Consider the following 20,188-nt stretch of genomic DNA (forward strand, 5'->3'; position numbering starts at 1 on the left):
TTTTGCAAGCGTCCTTTGAAATTCTGTAGAACATAATAACAAAAGTAATTTACAGTATAATATACCATATAGTATATTAAAGAATATAATCACATGAATCACCTGATAGAAATAAAAATGAGAAAAAAACAAAAGAAAAGCTAAAAGTGGGCTGATGTCTATTAGCATAATACATTGTTTTTATTACACTGTAATAAGTTTATTCTTGTGCTGTTGTTTTATAGTTGTCAGTAATATTGTTAGCAGGGCTTGAAACAAATATGCTAATTGCTGTATATTATTGTGTTATATAGTAGCTTTACTAATTTTGTCCTGACATTGGCTTTGTAGATGTTAAATACACCAGATTAAATTAAAACTTGGTGAAGCTGCGTGTTACAGTAAGTCCATGAATTGTGACTTTTTGTATTTTCTTTCATGTAGATCACACACAAGTCTACACATTTATACACACTCACACTGACTTACCACCAAACCGGGAACAAACTATCTGACCTTTGACCTCCAGAATTTGGGCAGCCGTTGAGGGATTGTGGGAGTTCATAGCTTTACATTCCACTCATTGGTTGGTTTCAGTTGTTTGCTCATTCAATTAGCAGGAAGCAGCAGTTGTTACATTCTCAACTGTGACTTCAACCACAAGGAAAAACTTCAGCTGGGAGCAATGACAGCAGCTCTGCACCATCATACTCACCATAAAGTCTTACTGATGGAAGTTAACATAACCGACTTGTCAGCATAGTCTTTGTTTAACCCAGTATCACTGGGTATTACACTCATTTTTAATTTGGGGAAATAACAGTTTCAAAAAATCATGGTATTGACTATCCAACACACAAAAGCAGAAACCCAATTTCCCGTGTTTAAGGGAAAAAACTAAAAAAAACAAAAACTTACAACTTGAGATGGCGTTGATTATTGATTAGCATATTATTATTGTTAAGAATGAAAATTAGAATAAAGACAAGTTACCAGGTAACCTGGTGCCACATAGGTTCCCCACAGGCCCACCCCCAGTGACTGGGTAACAAGTAAAAATACACCACTCAAACACAACATTAAAAGCCACATGCCTCCGTACATTGTCAGCCCATCGGGACACGGGACCTCTGAGGTCATCCTGTGGTGTATGGCACAGTTACAGCAGGTCCTCTGGATCCTGTGTTTTAAAGTCTCACTTCAGCATGTCTATATGTTAAAAACAAACAAACAAAAGAATGTCATGACCCAAGGTTTTCAGCAGAAGGCATGCGGCACTGTAAAATGAGACAGATCAATTTAAATAAATGGCATTTATATAGAACTATGTTGAAACAACAGTTGTCTCAAGGCAGTTTTGTATGGTAAAATGTTAATAAGAGCTCCCTTAACAATTAGATTAGACTTGAGCACCACTTGGTGATGGTAGGGAGGAAGAATGACCTTTTAACGGGAAGTGACCTCTGACCGATCTAGGTTCAGGATGTTCATGTCACCTTTCTTTAATGATAGGTGCCAGTGTAGTTAATTTGGACCAATATGCTAATACTTGACTCTATGTTAAATTATTTGAAGGCATTTACACCCAACACTCCCAACAATGCAGACAAATCCAGAAATTTTAGAATAAAGTCATAATTTTTTAAACTACCATGTAAAAAGTTCCTTACAGATATGAGTTTGTCCTGACAAGTGAAATATTTACCAAATTAATTTCATAATAATTTTAAATAAAGCAACTAAATAGACATTTGACAGTATTTTGTGGCAGCATCATTTTCAAGGTCAACAATGAACTTTTATATGTTCTGTATTAATGTTCATGTGAATCACCGCAGTCCTTAAATAAAGCCACTTAATTGGAAATAATGAAGGAAGCAATTTTGTAAAAAATTTCCACGACTATAATTACAGAGTTTTCATAGAGCACCGTTTAATAGTATAATTATCAAAACTATAAGTGAGGATTTTTTCATTTCTTCCAGCAGACGCCTGAGCTCCAAGCTTCAGCGGTGTCCTTTGGTGTTCAGTAATTAGAAGCCCATTAAGGCGGAGGCGGAGCTCTGTGTTCGGATTGGTAGGAAGGAGGCGTCAGAATGGGTGTGTGGCGGGAGGAGGAGGAGGGTTGGAAGCTGTAGGGGTTCCTTTCAGTGTGAGTCCAGTGCGTAAAGAGCGCAGAGAGGCTCAGCGGAAAGAGTCTGAGAGTGTGCCGCTTTCCACCACCTCCTGGATTACTGTTTCATCTCCGTCCGACCAGACACGCTCTATCAATGAAGCTTGGTTCTTATCCGTGATTTCTTCGCCATGAGCTGCCTGGATGTGATGTACCAAGTGTTTGGTCCTCAGCCTTATTTCAGCTCCTACAGCCCCTATCACCACCAGGTACGGAACACACAGACATAAAGTGTTTTATAAGACTTATGTCTTCACTTTAGGCTGCAAGCCACATGCAAAAACTTTATTTAAAGTCAATTAAAACTTTATTACGCATAAATCCAAAAGATAAAGGCCATTAAAGCGCACAACCTAAACTTACAGCCCTTAAAAGCACTTTTTAAGAACAGCGCGCATTTAAAAATCTGTTAAACAGACAGTTAATCACCACTTAGGATCTTATAAAAATGACTGTGTCACTGCGCTACCTGCTGCAAGGCTCAAACTCGCTACACTAAACTTAAAGTGTAAAGAAGTTTAAAACTCAATTTTGCGTCAACAGTTTATGTTGTTTGCATTTATGTCACTGTTAAGTTACCTCTTAGGTTATATATGTGGTATAGAGTCATCTGCAGTATTAGGTAAACATTCTAATTTAACGTGGTCAAAAGTCCAACTAAACTAAAATAATAATGAAAAAGATTTAATGAAGACTTATTTGCTTTACAATCTTTTATCTCTTTACATGTTTTTACATTTATATATTTATTTATTTTCTTGCTTTAAAATATTTTATGTGTTCTATTCAGATTGCAACGGACATTATTTGCTATGCGGGTTTTATCTTTAAGTGCAGTTGTTAAAGTAACATAAGTAAGTTTAAAGTAATATTGTCACTTTTTGAAAGTATATCTCAGATTGTTTTCAGCTTAAATGTCCTTCATCTACTAACAGAACTTTTCACATTATATTTGCTTCTGTCAGGGGACTTCTGAAGCCTGCAAGGGTCATAAGTTGGAGAATGACTAGTTTTAAACAGGCCTTTCCAGACCTGTTAAAGAGCTTCTTTTGTTACTCTTAAAAACTCTCAGTCAACATCCACACATATTTCGCATAGTGCCACAACTCACTTTGTCTGTCGTCTAAACAGCCTGAGGATGAGCCTGTTCCAGCTACACCACATGATTATAGTCTAGATTTTCAGTGCTTGCTAGACAGTAAATTCTAATCTTTTATTTTGTTTAGTCATTTAAACTGAATTCATCATATAACACAGTAATTATATATGCCCTGATGTTACTTAAGTCATTTACATATTGTTTTAACACTATTATTTATATATTTTTATATGTAATTATCAGTTACTATGCGCACCTTTAATGCATTATTATATTTTTAAAAAGACCATTTCACTTCACATGTTGATAATATCAGCATGTTCCAGTTTATTCATTCATACCTGGGTGAAGTTTTAGGTGTTTTTTTTTTTTAAATGACCAAACATTGCAAAAAACTTAATTTTTGAAATTTCAAAATTAATGCCAAATTTGTAAGTTATTATAAAGTTTCAGACAATGCAGTCTCGGACAAGCAGACGTTAGTTGGGTTCCTTTATCTTCCTCTAAAACCTGCTGTGTCCTTATAGAAATATATTTTTGATGTCAAATATCATGTCAATACAAAACAATTATATATGCATCAGAAGCATGAATATATTGTTTTATTACAATTAAATAAATATATCTGTGTCCTTTTTAGAAGTTGGCCTTGTATTCCAAAATGCAAGACCACCAGGACAGCGGCAGCCGGCTTGGCCCCCGGCGATCAAAGAGGAGGACAAGGAGCTGCCGCCCGGTGCCGAGTACCTGAGTTCCCGCTGTGTCCTCTTCACTTACTTCCAGGGCGATATCAGCGCGGTGGTGGATGAACACTTCAGCCGAGCTCTCAGCCAGACGAGTGCATACCCCGCGTCGAGCAGCCACAAGGCCGTAAGAGGTGGGTAGTGTTTCTTTCTGTATATATATATATATATATATATACATATGCATATGTGTGTATTAGTGGATTATTTTGGATTATTTTAGAGTTGTCAGTATTTTGAGAATCATAGGCAACATTTCTCAACATTTCACATTTCTACTCATGAAATGCCTTAATACTCTCAGGTTGTGTGGTGTGTGTTCTTTTTTCTGATGTTGACATTGGTGGACTCAGTGTTGTGTCCCTTTTTTCGCTCATGATACTTAAATATTCCTGCATATTTGCCACTTATTTCTTTTTGTGGAATTTCATGCTGTTTTTCAGTGTCTTTAAATATTCAAGTGATTGAGTAGAATCAGTTATGGCATCTATTTACATGCACTGGTGTGATATTTTTAAATGTGTAATGTCAGCTCCTCCAACTTTTTATAGTGTTTTTTTAAGGAATTGTCCATGTGTATAGAAAGGATAATGGAAAGTTGTGTTGTGTCATGTATGTCCCCAAAACGCGTGTATGCCTTTAAAATCGTAGGACTGATTTTAATGCCACGTTTTGCTGTGAACCATCACTAACGATGATGAAAACTGCTATTTAACTTAAGTGGTAGAAAATCACAAGTGAAATAACTGATAATATCTATTAAATATAGGAAACATTATACATATGATAAATACAAATAGTACGATAAGTAGGTATTCAATAAGTAGGCGTAATTCAGCCTGTTCTTGTGAATAAAAAGAAGAATTTAGTCTATAAAGAAACGCCTCTGAAACAGCTTTCAGATTATTTAGAGGGAGAGAAGTGTTTCAAATGCACCACAAGTGTGATAATGGTCCATTGTACATATATCTTAAAATTAAAACAGAAGTTTTACTGACTATTAGAGTAAAATCACATAAATAGAATCATTTTTTATAAAAAAACAAAACAAAACATCATGCTCACCATAATTATATGTTGTGTCCTTCTAAGGGGGGGAAAAAGTGTTTAATTGAGCCTTGACTTTGCATTTTCCGAGGAAAATTCAGTGGAATAATACTGCTTCAACACTACCGTGACTTCGTCAAAATCAGAGGCCCAATTACAATCTGGCAGCTACACCCCCCTCCCTGCATGCTTTCAGTCCCTTTGCGCCTTTGCGTGGACGGTCCCCCACATTAAGTGCTATTCCAAACCAATTAGCCTTGAGTGGAAGTGGGTTATAAACCCACCAAAGCCAAAGCTGCACGATTGGAGGCTTACTAACCACACTCTGTGAAGGAAATGAAATTGAAACGGAGCAGTTGCATTTTCCAATAAGTAATGGACCCGATGTTAATACACCCAGTCACTCCAGATGCTGATTACAAGTTCCTGTTTTGATCTGAGAAAGGCGAGAACATCCCAGAGCTTGCAGCTACGATTCTACCATATCCATTAATTAAGCGATCCTTCAGCAGCCACAAGTGTGACTCTTCGTAGAGTTACACTTGACGGAGCGGGAGTGTGAAGGGGCCGGATTGGAATTGGACCAGAGAGCACAAAAACACGAAGCAAACTGTGATGATCAACCCACGCCTGATCTAACAGGTTTAGGCTAGAAATCTCAGGATGTAATAAATCCAAGGCTGGGGGGGGGTTGCCATAATTGGTGCCCAAGTGCAGCCTCCCCAACACCGTAAGAGAAAGAAGACGATGCAGATAAAAATACTAAAATAATTCAGTGAATTTTACGAGTCCCAAAGGAAATATGAGAATGAAATAACTCAGCTACACCTGAGCACTCATGTCTGAATCTGTATTTTTTATCGTGTAAACTATGTCAACGAAAAAGAGATGATAACAAAAACATATGACAATATGTTAAGAAATCCACAATGTGTTGCTGCCAGTTATCTAATTTGGAGTGATTTAAATTTATGCAACAACAGGAATACCTTTACAGGGTCAGATTAAGGATGGTGAGAGCTACATATTTATCCAAAGATATAAATTCAGTGCACAATTAAAAGTATTTGCCAGGAATTTTCTCATTTAGTTTTTTGTATATCGCTTTTAATGACATTACATCTATCACAGGTTTCACTGAAGTGAAATTCTTTTTAGGGTCACGTTAACCGGTGATTCTTTCCATCAGCTAAAGAATTAAAAGAAATTGAATTGGTATCCCCATTAATATTCAGTTTTAGCTGTGTAAACATAAAGGGATGATAAAAGCCGACATAAAAGGATTCATTCCTTTATTATTTTCTAAATCTATGGTGAATTGAGTTGCTTTTCATTTCTTCCAGTTTAGCAAACATTTTTTAAATCCAGCACCTTTATGTAAGTTTTATTAGCAAAAAAATGACCGATTGTGAGTGAAGAAGGAATTTAAATTGTCGTACCATTTTGTAACAAAACTTACTATCGTCAAGCCTCACAATTATTATTATTAGGGCTGTCAAATGATTAAAATTTTTAATCAGATTAATCACAGCCTAAAAATTAATTAATCATGATTAATCGCAACTCGAAATATGACCAAAATGTGTGCAAACATACGGACAGATAGCAGATTTTTACACACTTGTTAGTGTTATTTAATGCTAAGACCACGCTGAGTGGCCTGCGTTCACTCAGCGTGGTCTGACGTAGGCTGGGTGTTGTGCTGGAAGCGAATTAATCACAGCCTAAAAATTGATTAATCGCAACTCGAAATATATGTGTATATGTGTATATATGTGTAAAAATCGGGACAGATAGTGGTTTTTAACACACTTGTTTGTTTTATTTATTATTAATTGTGAGTACAAGCAGTACAAGCAGAACAGGGCTTCAAATAATTGTGAGGGATTTTTACTGAATGTTTTCCACCCGTTTAAATCTAGCACATTGTTTTATCCATATACATCTTCAAGTTCACAGAACATAGGCCTAATTCAACAGGCAAAATAGAAAAAATCTCCAATCATCCTTTTGGGTAAGGTAGATTAGTGCAAAAAAATATGAACAACAGTGAAAAGTATTGTTTAAATCACATTCAACCATAGAACAAGCTCTAAACACACGGTCCTCTGGTCTACTCATCCTTCAGCCAGTTGCTGAGACAAACCAACTTGTCCACGTTCTCTGAGTGCAGAGCAGACCTCTTCTTGTTCACAATGTGCCCTGCTACAGAGAACAGCCTCTCACAGGGCACTGTGGAGGCAGGAGTGGCCAGGTATCTGCGAGCAAGGCGGGCCAGCTGGCTGTGGGCTCCTGCATGAGCTGCCCACCACTGTAAGGGACAGTCCTCTAAGGCAGTGCAGGGCTCTGCTCTGTAGCGCTGTATGGCTCTGTCCTGCTGTACCTCCTCCTCTGACTCAGAGTCAGAGTCCATCTGCAGCAGGCTCAGCCTCTTCTTGGCTGGACCTTCTTCTGCAGTGTGTGATCTTCTAGGAGAGTCTTCATGCAGCATGCCTGCCAGTGTGGTCCACACTGCTTCTCTGTCAGTCTTGGGCACACTGCGTAGGTCTTTAAAACGTGGGTCCAGTGCAGTTGCGATCTGGAGCCATGCATAGTTGGTATGTTCCTGGCGGGAAGCAAGGTCTTCCTTAAACTTCTCTTTAAACCTCACCACATATGCAGGGTCCTCATCAGTTACTTCCATGACACGGCGCAGGTGGCAGAAGGCTGGTAGAACTACAGAGCAGGAGACGTAGGCCTCTCCTCCCAGCAGTTCAGTCACATATCTGCAGTGCAATACACACACACACACACACACACACACACACACACACACAGATAAGACAGCAAATTAAAAAAAGCTTTTTAATACTAGGTAATATTAATAAAATATTTGATTTCATTTATTTTTTAAATAAGACATTTTCATAATAACAAAACTGATTTAAGATGTATGTTTGATACATTTAATCTAAACCTACAATTATGGTCACAATGACAGGCTCACCTGCAGGGCTCTAGAAGTGTCTCCAGTCTCTGGAGTTTGTCCCACTCTGGAGGCGTCAGGAGGACAAGTTTATGCTTTTGTTTATCCAGAGTCGCGGTTACTGCAGTTTGGTTGCGGATCAAGCGCTTCACCATCTCCAGCGTGGAGTTCCAGCGCGTAGGCACGTCCTGGGCCAACGGCTCCTGCTTGCGCCCCAGTGACACCTGCTCTGCGTTCAGCTCTGCTGTGTTTGCTGGGCTGTGCTTAAAATGGCCAACAATTTTGCGGCATTTGGCCAGCGCAGTGACAAAGCCACTGTCTGCGAGACTCACTGTGATGCATCTCTGTAGAATGTGCGCGGTACACGGCATGTGATTGAATGGCATGATGCGAGCCGCGGCGATCATATTGCGCGCACTGTCCGTGCCTACTGTTGTCACCTTCTCCTCAATTCTCCACCTGCGAGCAACAGTCTGGAACTGCTCTGCACAAGCCTCCGCAAAGTGCCGCTCTTCCGTTTTCATTATAGTCAGCGCAAAGGATGTCAGACCCCAGGCTTCAGTGATTAAATGCGCAGTAACTCCCAGGTAATTGTCATTACTCAATGATGTCCAGTGGTCTCCTGTCAGAGCCACGCATTCTGTGTGAACTAAAGCCTCTTCTTTTTTCTTTTTCTCCGTTTCATACAGTTCGTGGATTCGAATTGTTATTGTGCTTCTCGCTGGGGGCTTGTAGGACGCGTCCTGAGATGCAACCTTTAAAACATCCGCAAAGCCCTTGTCCTCCACAATGCTTAGCGGTCTACAGTCCTTTGCTATCCATTTGGCTATATTGTCGGTCAGTTTGTCCAAAGAAGACTTACCGAGTGGCCTGCGTTCACTAAGAGTGGTCTGACGCAGGCCGGGTGAAGCTGCTGCCCCGACAAACGCGTGTTTGGCATTAAGGTGGTATTTTAAGGTCGAATTTGAACGGTGAAATTGAAACTCTTTACTACAGTGAGTGCAAATTACAACGCGTTTGTTTATTGTCCCATCTATGTTCTTCTTGTATTTAAATTCCCCATCCAGAAGGCCATCCTGTTCCTGCTTCTCCATTTTCAGTGGCGCAGTAAACAAATCAAGTGGAATTATGGGAGCGACTTTTCTGCGTGTTGCGCTAAATCAGGGGTGCCCAATCCCGGTCCTCGAGAGCTACCGTCCTGCAGCTTTTAGACGCATCCTTGTTCCGACACACCTGAATCAAATGAATGGCTTGTTATCAGGCCTTTGCCAAACTTGATGGCATGCTAAAGAGGTAATCAAACCATTTGATTCAGCTGTGTTGGAGTAGGGATACATCTAAAAGCTGCAGGATAGTAGCTCTCGAGGACTGGGATTGAGCACCCCTGCGCTAAATAGTTAAATATTCTAACGTAATTAATTCCAAAATTTAATTATCGCAATTAACGCGTTAATTTCGACAGCTATAATTATTATTATTATTATTATTACTCAGCAGCGCTTGCTTTAAAATTGCATTGACTATTTTGTAGTAATTGATTATCTTGTACATAAAATATCAGAAAAATGTGAGAAATGACCATCACAAATACCACATTGCCAAGGACACAGCTTCAAATTACATTTTTAAACTGTCAAAAAACTGAACCAATTCCACTTGCAGTGATGTTAAAGAAAGAAAAGCAGTAAAATTCACATTAAAGGAGCTGAAAAGTCTGTATTTTATGCTTTTTTGCCTTAAAAAGCGACTTAAAAAGATGATCGATAAGTTGCGATAAATTCAATACGCATACCATAAATTATGAGGCCAAAAAATGATCCTTGTTTCAAAACATTCTGAGGTCAAGAATGAACCTTCAACCACAATGTGTTAACATTATTCAAGCTACATACTTTTTAAAAATCTAAATAAGTAGGTGTGACATATTTATGAAATGAGTTTCCTTTTATTAATGTGCATTTCTATCGTCACAGATGGATCCTTTCCTATGAGCCAGAGAAGTTTCCCTCCGTCTTTCTGGAACAGTTCCTACCAGCCGTCAGTCTCGTCCACACTGGGCAGCGCTCTGTCGGCTCCCCACACAGAGCTCTCCTTTCCAGGTGACCCTTACTCCTCTGCCTCCCTGCACAGCCACCTCCACCAGCCCAGCCCCGATGCCTGGCACCCATCCCACCACCACCACCATCACCACCATCACCCTTACTCGCTAGGAGGTGCTATAAGCACCCAGAGCTCAGCTTATCCACGTCCAGGTGTTCACGAGATGTACGGCACAGCGTTTGACCCGCGTTACGGCTCGCTGCTGGTGCCGTCAGTGAGGTCGCACCACCGCCTGACATCCGGCAGCTCGGTACCGGGGCCCAGTGGCTCTCCCTGTGACCTCGGGGGTAAAGGGGAATCGGGGACGGGGTCGGCCTGGAGCGGTGCCTTCACGGGGGCAGGAACAGAGATTGGACTGAACATGGACACAGGTACTGCCAATTTTTAAGTTGATTTATTTTAGGATCTGCATCGAAAACTGCATCATCTGTCCTTCAGGCAACAGAAAATTCAACTCAAATGGGCACTTGAGCTAAAATAGACAGAAAAAAGAAGAAACAGCTGGACGATGAACAGGAGAAGGATCTCTCCTCATCAGAATTGCAACAACTGTTATATGCACTAAACAAATAGAACTAACAATAAGCTGAACTGCAGCACACATAGAAACTGTTTTACATCAGTTTTCTGCACAGTTATGACAAAATGACTTTTACACCAGCTTTTTAGTCAGCAGCCTATTTTTAGTAAAACAGTGATAACACAATGATGAGCTTTGTGCTTGGGGAAGAGAGGCCCAGCAATTCAACAACCAAGTTTAATCAAAAATCGAAAATATTTTTGTTTGAGTAGAACCGCTTTCTTTGTAAAATGATTCCAAACCAAGCACTGGAAGGTACATTTTGCAATAAAAAAAACCCCTCAATTTAATTTTTGGATATCTTCTTGTCGTTGCATAAGTTAAAAATAATCCTTTAACATGCAAAATTTAACATTTTTAGATATCTAAAGTTATTTCAATCCTATTTAAGGCCTTAGCTTTCAGATTAAGATGTATTACCCTTCCTCTATTAATGCTCTTAGCTTAGCTTTTGTTATGAAACAATGCAAACTTCATGAATGGTTAGAGAAGAAAAACGAATTAATGGCAGAATCCTGCAGTGGATAAGGTTTAGTCTGCTTGCTTTGCCTCAGGGGTCGATGGCCAGTATTTTGATGAGTTATGATGAGGCCCTCAAATTGCAGGGCTAAGACTTCCTTTAATGTCGGCTGGTCATTGTTTACTTAAAGAGTTAGCTTAAATAAAGAGAGACCTGTTATGTTGTTCTTTATTTACTGTCATACATATTTTTGTCAGTATATGAGGCAAAAGTTCAGGTTTAATACTGCTCTAAACACTTGATTTTTGAAAGTTCTTCCTAGTTTTAGGTCACTTCAATGAGTGTGGATATCCAAAAGAAATCTTAAAAGAAAGTTGGCTTACTCTGCTTGTGTAAATCATCCAAAACTACTCTAGTATTGAGTAATAATAGGACTGAGAACTCCTCGGATATCAAAGATCTCAGAAAGAGCACGACCTTTAATTGGAAATTGAGATAAAAATTTTTTCCCACACTAAGAGATTCAAAGCAAAAACATAAGAATAATTGTTTTACATTGATTTGTTGTTGTGGGGTTAGAACAGAACAGTCTTAATACAAATTGCAGACTGGATTGATTTAAATGCTGCGTCGCATTCTTCTCATTGGATTCATTCTCATTGGTAATTAGTATTGGTGAAAGACACCGAGAACAGACGTATCTGTGAAGTGTCAGTTACTGGATTTTTTTCTTTTAAATACTGTGTTTGAGAAGAATGAAAGGCTCGGGAAAACTGTGTAATGAGATGCAAGGTTAACTTGTTATGGGGCTGAAGTAATTAAAACAAAATCAATCAATTGAGCGTAAGATGTGAGCTTACACTTTGACTCCGAGTCGATGAAAACCACCCGTGAAAACCAGTAAAGTCTAAATCACAGTGATATCAGTCTTTTAAATGGATTTTCTGCTCTCTATATTGACACGCTAAACCTTTGCTGCTTGTTTGCGCAGATGTTGAACTTGGTTTGTCAAAAAGCGCACTCATTTAGAAAACTAATTAATAAATGAGGCTGCTCGAGCATTCATTATAACATTCTCTTTCTGTGTATCTCTCAATATCTAATTGGGGGGAAAACAGCTTTAGTAACATACTGTGAAAAGCAGAATGAAATAAAGATCTGTTTCCCTGCCTGAGATCAACTTACACAAGTGGTTTAAACCAACAAACTGGCTGTCAATCAGCACCTTAACACCAGCTGTCAACTTTCTTTTCTGTTGCTGTCGTGCTTTCATCCCCCTCTGCCTCGGGCAGTTCCTTCTGCTTTTATCAACAGGGCATTTGCGCCTCGTTTTCTAATCTACCTTCTTTTCGTGCCTTTTCCTTCTCTGCCTTTTCTTTTCCTGCTTTTCTCTCCTTTTCTCTCAGGTCTGCCGGCACAGGATAAGAGCAAGGATTTGTATTGGTTTTAGAGACCACTGAGACCCCCCTCCCCCCTCTTCTTGTCTACTACTTCGGCTGTAGCCGCTTTCCTGCACTCCTGCTCTACTCTACTGCTGTTATGGGATGACTGACAGAAAAACTGACAGATAGACAAAAACAGTGAGGCAGCAGTTTTTTTTTTCCTGCTGTAACGGCTTCTGGTTTACTTGCAGCTCTGTGTTACGGCGGACTGTGCAGCAGCAGTGCAGCCCTGCTGAGCTGAACGGCAACAGTGTGGATACACAGCGAACATGGAAACAAAAGCGGACTCGCAGAGGGGAGAGAGAGAAAATATGATCTTGATGGATATGGACAAAGACAAGACTCTTTGTGCTTCTGTAACAGGCAGGGACAACATTCCTAAAGTGGAAAAAGTCTTTGGACAGACGGACAGAGACACATGTGCTGTCGGACTCCAAAGACTAGCGCCTGAAAGGACTTGGCAGGACTTGCCTCACTGGGGCAACTGGGCTCAGACACTAGGAGTGTGTTATGGCTGGAGGAAAGGCCACGCTGGTGTCAAGGAGGCAGCACAGCAAGATTTTGGCAGACAGCGAAGGGAGGAGGACAAACTTTTTGGGTTTACATGGAGTAATGTTTCATCCGGCACAACACAGTACACATTAAATGTAACCTGAATGAATGAATTTCAACTGATATCAATAGATATTTAAGCCATGATTACAGCTTCAAACCTTAGAAATTTAAAGAGACATATTTTTCCTGGCTTGTAGCGCTAAATATCCATCTTAACTGTTTTGATGTGAGATGCCCAGTTTTTTATACATCAGCTGCCTTCTCCAGAATAAAATTGCACTAAGTGACACTTGTGGTGTTTAAAGTGGCAGACATAGCAGCAGTATGTCATTCCAGAAAAAAATAGCACATCATATTTTTTTTTAAATCCACCATCTAGAACTATTTCCTCTCTGCTGAATTCAGGCCCTGTCTTTTCTTAGTTTTTTTCTCCATGTGCCACATGGAAACTATGTCCAGCAGGTGTAGCTTGGCATGAAAAAAAAAAAAAAAAAACAGGCTTCTGGGTCATGATTTATAGAAGGAGACACAATTGCAGTTTTTTTAAAATCCACATTATTGGTGCTTTGAACACCACAAGATGAATGCTGTGTAGTTCCACTGACTTCAAGAGAAAGGCAGCTAGTATCTCCAAAACTGGGAAAATATGGGAAAATGTGTATATTTGAGGTTCCTTTAAGCATGCTCATACTTTTTAAAGATGAAGCAAACTGTTGTCTCATATGGCACCGTGCAAAGTTAGGCCTCAGTAACACAGACCTAAAGATCAATCAGTAACCCCCGGCAACCTCTAGTCATGAGGGACAAATGTGGATTCATTGAGCCATTGGTGAATGGTTGCTTGTGGTTGGTGGCCGCCAGGTAAATCGGTTGCCCGGAGATGCTGACTCATCTGCAAAGACTTGCCATTCACTCGCCAGGATGTTGTGAAACTTAATAGTGTGAAGCTGGAACTGCCTTCAAAGTAAAAGTGCCTTACTGCTGAAACCAACGCATTTCAAATGGCACAGTTTTTACTTTAAGGGCCAAAGGTCTCCATTTCAAATTTGCATCGCAGTTTTGACAGTTTCACTTTGCTTTTTGAGTAGTCGGCGAGTGTTAACAGACAAGTCAGCATGACTGAGGAAATCTGCTTTTGACTGAAGCAATCGCAAGGAAGTTTTAGTGCTGCACTGTATGTCTCCATGCAACCATTTTGACATTACCAACCTCAAGAAACCAGCTTTCAATCAGAATGCACACGTCAGCGTAGCTAACCAGATGTCACCGCTTGGCGTCTAGGGCTGTGTGACTGAGGATTTAATATATATGACAATACCACAACAAAGATGTTGGCAAACAAATCAATGTCTTTACAAAATATTTTGTTTTTCTTTACATTTTTTTATGGTTAATAACTGTGGCAATGACTAACGGAATAGGAATGCAGACTTTGTTGCCTTTGAGTGCAGCAGATACACAGGCTGTTAGCTCGGTAAGCATAGATTTGGTGATTCCAAAACATCTCAAGTGCATTTGGTTTAAAATTTAAACTGTTTTCATCAAGGTTACTGCAGGAGCAGTACATGTTGTATTACATGCTGAAATTATTACACCAATTATACTGCACCGTTTTGCTGCCTTTCTGTTTTATTTGTGTTTATACTGAAAATCTCAAGGTTCAGGAACTTGTGATTTTTAAAAATCCCAAGTTCCTGTTTTCTTGGCATATTAAGCACATTGTTGGCCCTGACAGAAAAACCTCTTCCACCAACATGTCAACAGGTCAACAGGTCTCTAAACATTTTATTTGTAGTCCAAATTAAATCACACTTTAGGATAATCATCACACTTTCAAACTTCACCAAATCATCAAATCAGTGCTTGCTTGAAAACACTGCCAACTGCTTCTTCTTGGTCATAACCCAAACACAAATAACCCAAAATACACTATTAAAGGGGACCTATTATTGCTTTTTTTTTTTTTTTTAACTATTTTTGGTCATTCACAATAATTCACACAATTTGTTTCTTTATGTTATGCAAGGAAAATTGGAAATAGGAGCAGTATAGTGGAGCATGTGCAGACACAAATGTAAAGTTTGTCCAATATGAAACAGCTTGAAAGTCAATATTTGGTATGACCACCTTTATTCTTCGATATAGACTGAACTCTTTTAGGCAGTTTTCTTGTTATTTCTTGAAGTAGTCTTTAAGGATAGTTCTCCAGGCTTCTTGAAGGATATTCAGAACTCTTCTTTGGATGTTGGGTGCCTTTTGTCACGATGAACAACGATGTGATGCTCTATTCGGGTGTGTTTTCTGTGCATTGGCACACCTGAATAGAAGCCATTGCCAATCAAATGCTTTCCAGATGGTGTTGCATGGTGTGTCAAAATCCAATAGTACTTTTCCGTGATTATAATTCCATCAATTTCGATAAGATCACCAACACCACTGGTTAATATGGAGCCTCAAACCATGACAAAGCCTCCACCATGTTCCTCAGATTGCAGGAGACACTAAAACTATTTGAACCAAAACTTTAACATTTTGATTCATCACTCCATAAGAACTGTTGCCAGTGATTTTCAGCTATGTTCATTACATCAACCCTTTCTCCCTGTTTCCCTTCCATAAGAGTGGCTTCTTGACATCCACTCTTCCCCTGAGACAGTTTCTAATGAAGCTTCAGCAAACAACAGATGGATCAGCTGAAGGGCCAGATTCATCTGGATTTTTTTCCTTAAATTTCTTAAAGACATGATTTTTTGATACTCTGTTGGCTATATAGATATTTTTTTAGACCTTCCACTTCTTCTTTTGTCCTTCATTTGTCAAGTTTCTTCAATTTTGTTTAAGACAGTGCACATCATGGCAGGAGATTTAAATTGTTGAGCTAGTAGGTCTGGGAATCACCTTGTTGGTGCAAAAATATGATTTTATTCCTTTTAAACTGTTTCTGTTTCAATCTTTGGTGTTTTTCATAGATGCAGCTATAGGAATGTGCTTCTGCAGCAGCTTGCTACTAGCAAGTGCCTACTGTTAGGTATACAATTTAAAACTGGTTCTTTGCTAGGTTGTTACTGTAGACACAACAGTTGTTAATGCTTTGAGTTAGGTGCCTTTTTATACTTGAACGATTTAAGGGTCCTCTGAAAATGGTCAGGTACAAGGACTGGACTAAAAATGAAAGAAAAAGCAGGAAAATGTCCAAAGAAAACAGTGATTCATGCAAAGCTACTCTGGTAGAGTCCAAGAATGAAAGATCTGAGCTGTAAATAAGCATGATAGGTCCCCTTTACACAATGATAACTCATGTCAGTCAGTAAAATATACTGTAAAATGGTGATACGTTTACAGGTTAACTGAGACATTTGCTTTAGGTTGAAAAACCACTCAAAGTGGTTTAAAGCATGTTGCCATGGTGAATATTTAATGTAAAACTACCTGATGGGTCAAACTGCATAACCAGAGCCTTTTAACTAGCGCTGATAGACTAAAGGAGGGACATTTCTACGACGGCGGCAGATTGACCTCTGAACTTCACTGCAGAGTGGACTGTGCTTACCTCTTTGTTATGAGCATTTTATGAACCTGTATGGCTGTGTCAGCAAAAGAAATGTGAACTTCACACGAATGGCTGCTGAGTGAGAGAGAGAGAGAGAGAGTGGCGAGGTCTTTCAGATGAATGAGGAGAACGTCGGCTATTTGAGGCCACTTGACTCTTTCTCTCCCTCCTCTCATGCAGCTGTCATCGACAACTGCTCTTCAACTCAGCGAACACACACATGGCCGCACACTGTCCTACTGTGCAGTGTCCGAGCCAGGCCCACGGACTCGATAAAGGGAGCATTTAGTGTGAGCAGAGTCCCGCCCTACTGGGACAACTGGTGGGATGTAAGTGGAGGGAACAGAGGACGAACACACAACTGTCAAAAGTGATTTTTGAGTGTGGATGTATGTACAGGCGTGTGTCTATTTCTATACTTACAAGGGTCACAATATCCAGCCAGCCTAAAAACTGACAACAATTCAGGCATCATTTTGTCGTTTGCACTCTGCTAATTGTAAGATGAGGATTATGCATAGGATTATACTAAAGGTTGAGGATAAATGGCATTATTTTATCTGGGTTTAAGTGAATTTGCTTACAGAAATACTGTGTGTGAATGTACAGCCTGATATAGCTTCTGTCTCCTGTCTTTGATTTTCATTGTCCAAGTTACACATGAGACAATTTGCTTAAATGTAGTGAACATGGCTTTGGTAGTGAAGTGTGTTTCTGTCCTGCATGGTCCACAGGAAGTATCTGGTTACACTGGAAAGTGGAACAGAAAACTTGTTTTGGGCCTTCTCTCAAACAAAAGCTAACAGAAACTGGTGGCAGTCTCCTGAAAAGGTGAAGTTTGCAGTTGGTCGAGAGCATAAATTTGTATAGTTAACCGAAATTAAAACTGACCAAAGAATCATAAACCATTTCAGTGTAACCACATCAAAGGGATTACACTGAAAATAAGCTATGCGAGGCTGCATTTTTAAAATTCTTCTCTTTGATAGTTCAAAAAAGATTTCATATGTTTTTCCTTATTTTCTGTTATATATACATACAGTTTAAATTAGGAGTGTTCACATTCACCAAGGCCTGTGGATGAAATAATGAGGTCAGCATACGAACAAGTAACAAGAAGCCTTAGCCAAAATCCCAGGCTTCAGTTTCAGTTTTTTTTCTTCTCCTGGCTCCGTATGAGGTCAAAAAGATTGGATATCGCTAATGTGGCCATCTGCTATTAAACCTTAATGTTTAAAAGAAGCAGCGAAGAGTAAAAATGGACAAATTGGCTTGTTTTAGACAGAGGATCAACTGAGGGACTTAAGCAGGGCCAGCATAACATAAATAAGGACTGTTTTAAACTACAAAGCTATTCTAGTAGAGCGCTTATGCTTCTCAGTCAGTGGCTCATTCATTAGCTTCTTGACTTCCAGCTGAATTTCTTTCACAGTTATAGATGTTCAGCTGGGAAAGTTTTACGGGACACTTTCCACCTTGAATTCACTGATTCCTCCATGCCATTTGAAACCACCCCGGCCTCCTCATTATGTGCTCTTGGCATTGTTGACTTAGCGTGGTTCTCAAATTTTTCTGAGATGCCCTCCTTGAAAAGCTAAGAAACACTCCCCCAGTCTTCTCTCTCCAGCTCTGCAAATTTTATCGCTAATCTACAACGACGGGGCACAACAAATAAAAAAATCATGTTAAATTTGACAGACAACATACTAGTAACATAAAGTAAATATTTATTAAGGTAGGAGAAAGTTTGTTCCTGCTGATACTTAGCTAGATCACAGCTTTTTTTCATCTGTCCAGCCACATTCGGTACTGTAGGTCTTGTCTAAATTCACTTATTATTTTGGATTTTTGTTTTTTTAATAAACACAAAACAACTTTTCTTGAATGTGCCACGCTTTTTTTTAACCAACTGTTTTTGGCTGTCATACTTCCTGGAAGAAGGATGCAATTTTACACCTTGTTTTGACCTTGTTTTTATTAACAACAGCAAAATAAAGCATTTGTCAGGCCAGTAATGCATTTAAAACAAGTCCTTACAAGGATAGCACTGCGTTATTTTGCATCGTGTGTATCTGTGTACGTCTGAAGTGACCACCTCTGCAGCCATTTATGTGAAACTGTGAAATGCTACTCTGTCATTTTGTAAAATACCGTTTTCCGGGTACATTCTGTAAATCAACAGCATGCAGCAGTGTTCTCTGTGAATATATTGATATATGACCTGAAGTATTGTTTCTGTCAATCTTGCTCCAGTGTAAAGTCTTTGTTTGTATTTGCTTTCTGCCTGTAACTGTAAAGTGACAGCTCTGTCAGGTTCAAAGATGTATTGGCTCTCTCCTCAGTGACTGCTGCTCTGTTATTTTCTGCAAGCAGTGAAATGCCAAAAAGGTTTGAACAGAGTAAATAAAACACTGTTCAACGTTAGAAAGCTTGTCTGTGGTTAACTGTACACTCACATTATCTAGCTAGCTAGCTAGCTATATCAGTGTCATAAGCAAAGTATTGCATTTTGCAACTTTTTTTATTACAAACTGGTGTGAAATTGTGTTTCAATTGCCCCCACTCCCCAAAATGCCTTGGCCAGTACTCAAGGCTGTGGGTTTTATTCCCACTATCCACTCTATGTACTTCCCCCACTCTCCGTGTTTACCTTCATGTTATTCCACTGACAATATCTGACAACATGAATTTCCTGGGTTTCTGCTTTGCTTTGCTTTCATCGTTGCAAAAAGCAGAGACAAGATCTTTTGCTTTCCTTTTGGAGTTATTGAACGACAAACTCCAGCTTGCACCGGGGTGGTTTGCAGCAGTGTCAAGTCTGAGGCCACGGTTCTCCACTGTGAACGAGTGGCAAGTGTAGTAAAATTTACACCACTAAATATGAGAAATATAATCCTCAAAATTCTACTTTTTTACTATTATTTTCTATTAGAATTAAAACCGAGAGGTTTGTAAACCTATTGGAGGCTTTATTAGTTTTATCCACTTAATCCTTTTTATTCTCTACTTTTTTGATTCTCATATTCCACAAAGACCCTCCCAGCTGTGCTTCTGAATGGCTTGCATTCACTGCCTGGTTAGTGTTAAGGTTGGCCACTCATTGTCAGAGTAAGGGTGAACATTGTGGAAACACAAACGAGTGGCAGGACGGAAATAAGTGTCAAATGTCGGCAAAATCATCAGTATGAGTATTTTACTACAAATATTTAACCTTGGGAGTTTTATTTACTAAAGAGAAAATCTATTAATTTTGGACCCTGTTATGTTTAGAATATTTTCTCTGACTTGGGATCATGGATTTATTGAGAGCAGGATACAGTGATGCAGCGATTAGATTGCTGTAGCCCGAGTGGGAATTGAATTTAGTGAAATTTAATTGGAGGGGATACTTTTGGATAGATGTAGTGCTTAAAAGCCCATTTCCAATGTAATGGATGATTAAATGACTAAAAAGTGATTAAAACTGAAAATCTGAAAAAACAACTCTTCTGGTTT

At 39.3% G+C, this 20,188-nt stretch overlaps 2 protein-coding genes across 2 annotated transcripts; one reads left to right on the forward strand and one right to left on the reverse strand.

Annotated features, from left to right (window-relative positions):
- The first annotated feature begins 2,036 nt into the window (after nt 1-2,036).
- On the forward strand, nt 2,037-19,117 carry vgll2a (vestigial-like family member 2a). Its single transcript, XM_003456706.5, is given in 5 exon segments — nt 2,037-2,361; nt 3,892-3,946; nt 3,949-4,128; nt 9,980-10,477; nt 12,553-19,117. Coding segments are annotated over 5 exon segments (855 nt in total). The 5' UTR covers nt 2,037-2,283; the 3' UTR covers nt 12,597-19,117.
- Nucleotides 6,839-9,236, reverse strand: LOC109194917 (zinc finger BED domain-containing protein 1). Its single transcript, XM_019346345.2, has 2 exons — nt 8,028-9,236; nt 6,839-7,806 (listed from the first exon to the last, which is right to left on the reverse strand). The coding sequence occupies exons 1-2, from the start codon at nt 9,098-9,100 to the stop codon at nt 7,155-7,157; spliced, it is 1,725 nt and encodes a 574-aa protein (XP_019201890.1). The 5' UTR covers nt 9,101-9,236; the 3' UTR covers nt 6,839-7,154.
- Nucleotides 19,118-20,188: the final 1,071 nt, after the last annotated feature.

This window comes from Oreochromis niloticus, linkage group LG15 (assembly GCF_001858045.2).
Source record: "Oreochromis niloticus isolate F11D_XX linkage group LG15, O_niloticus_UMD_NMBU, whole genome shotgun sequence".
Lineage (NCBI taxonomy): Eukaryota > Metazoa > Chordata > Actinopteri > Cichliformes > Cichlidae > Oreochromis > Oreochromis niloticus.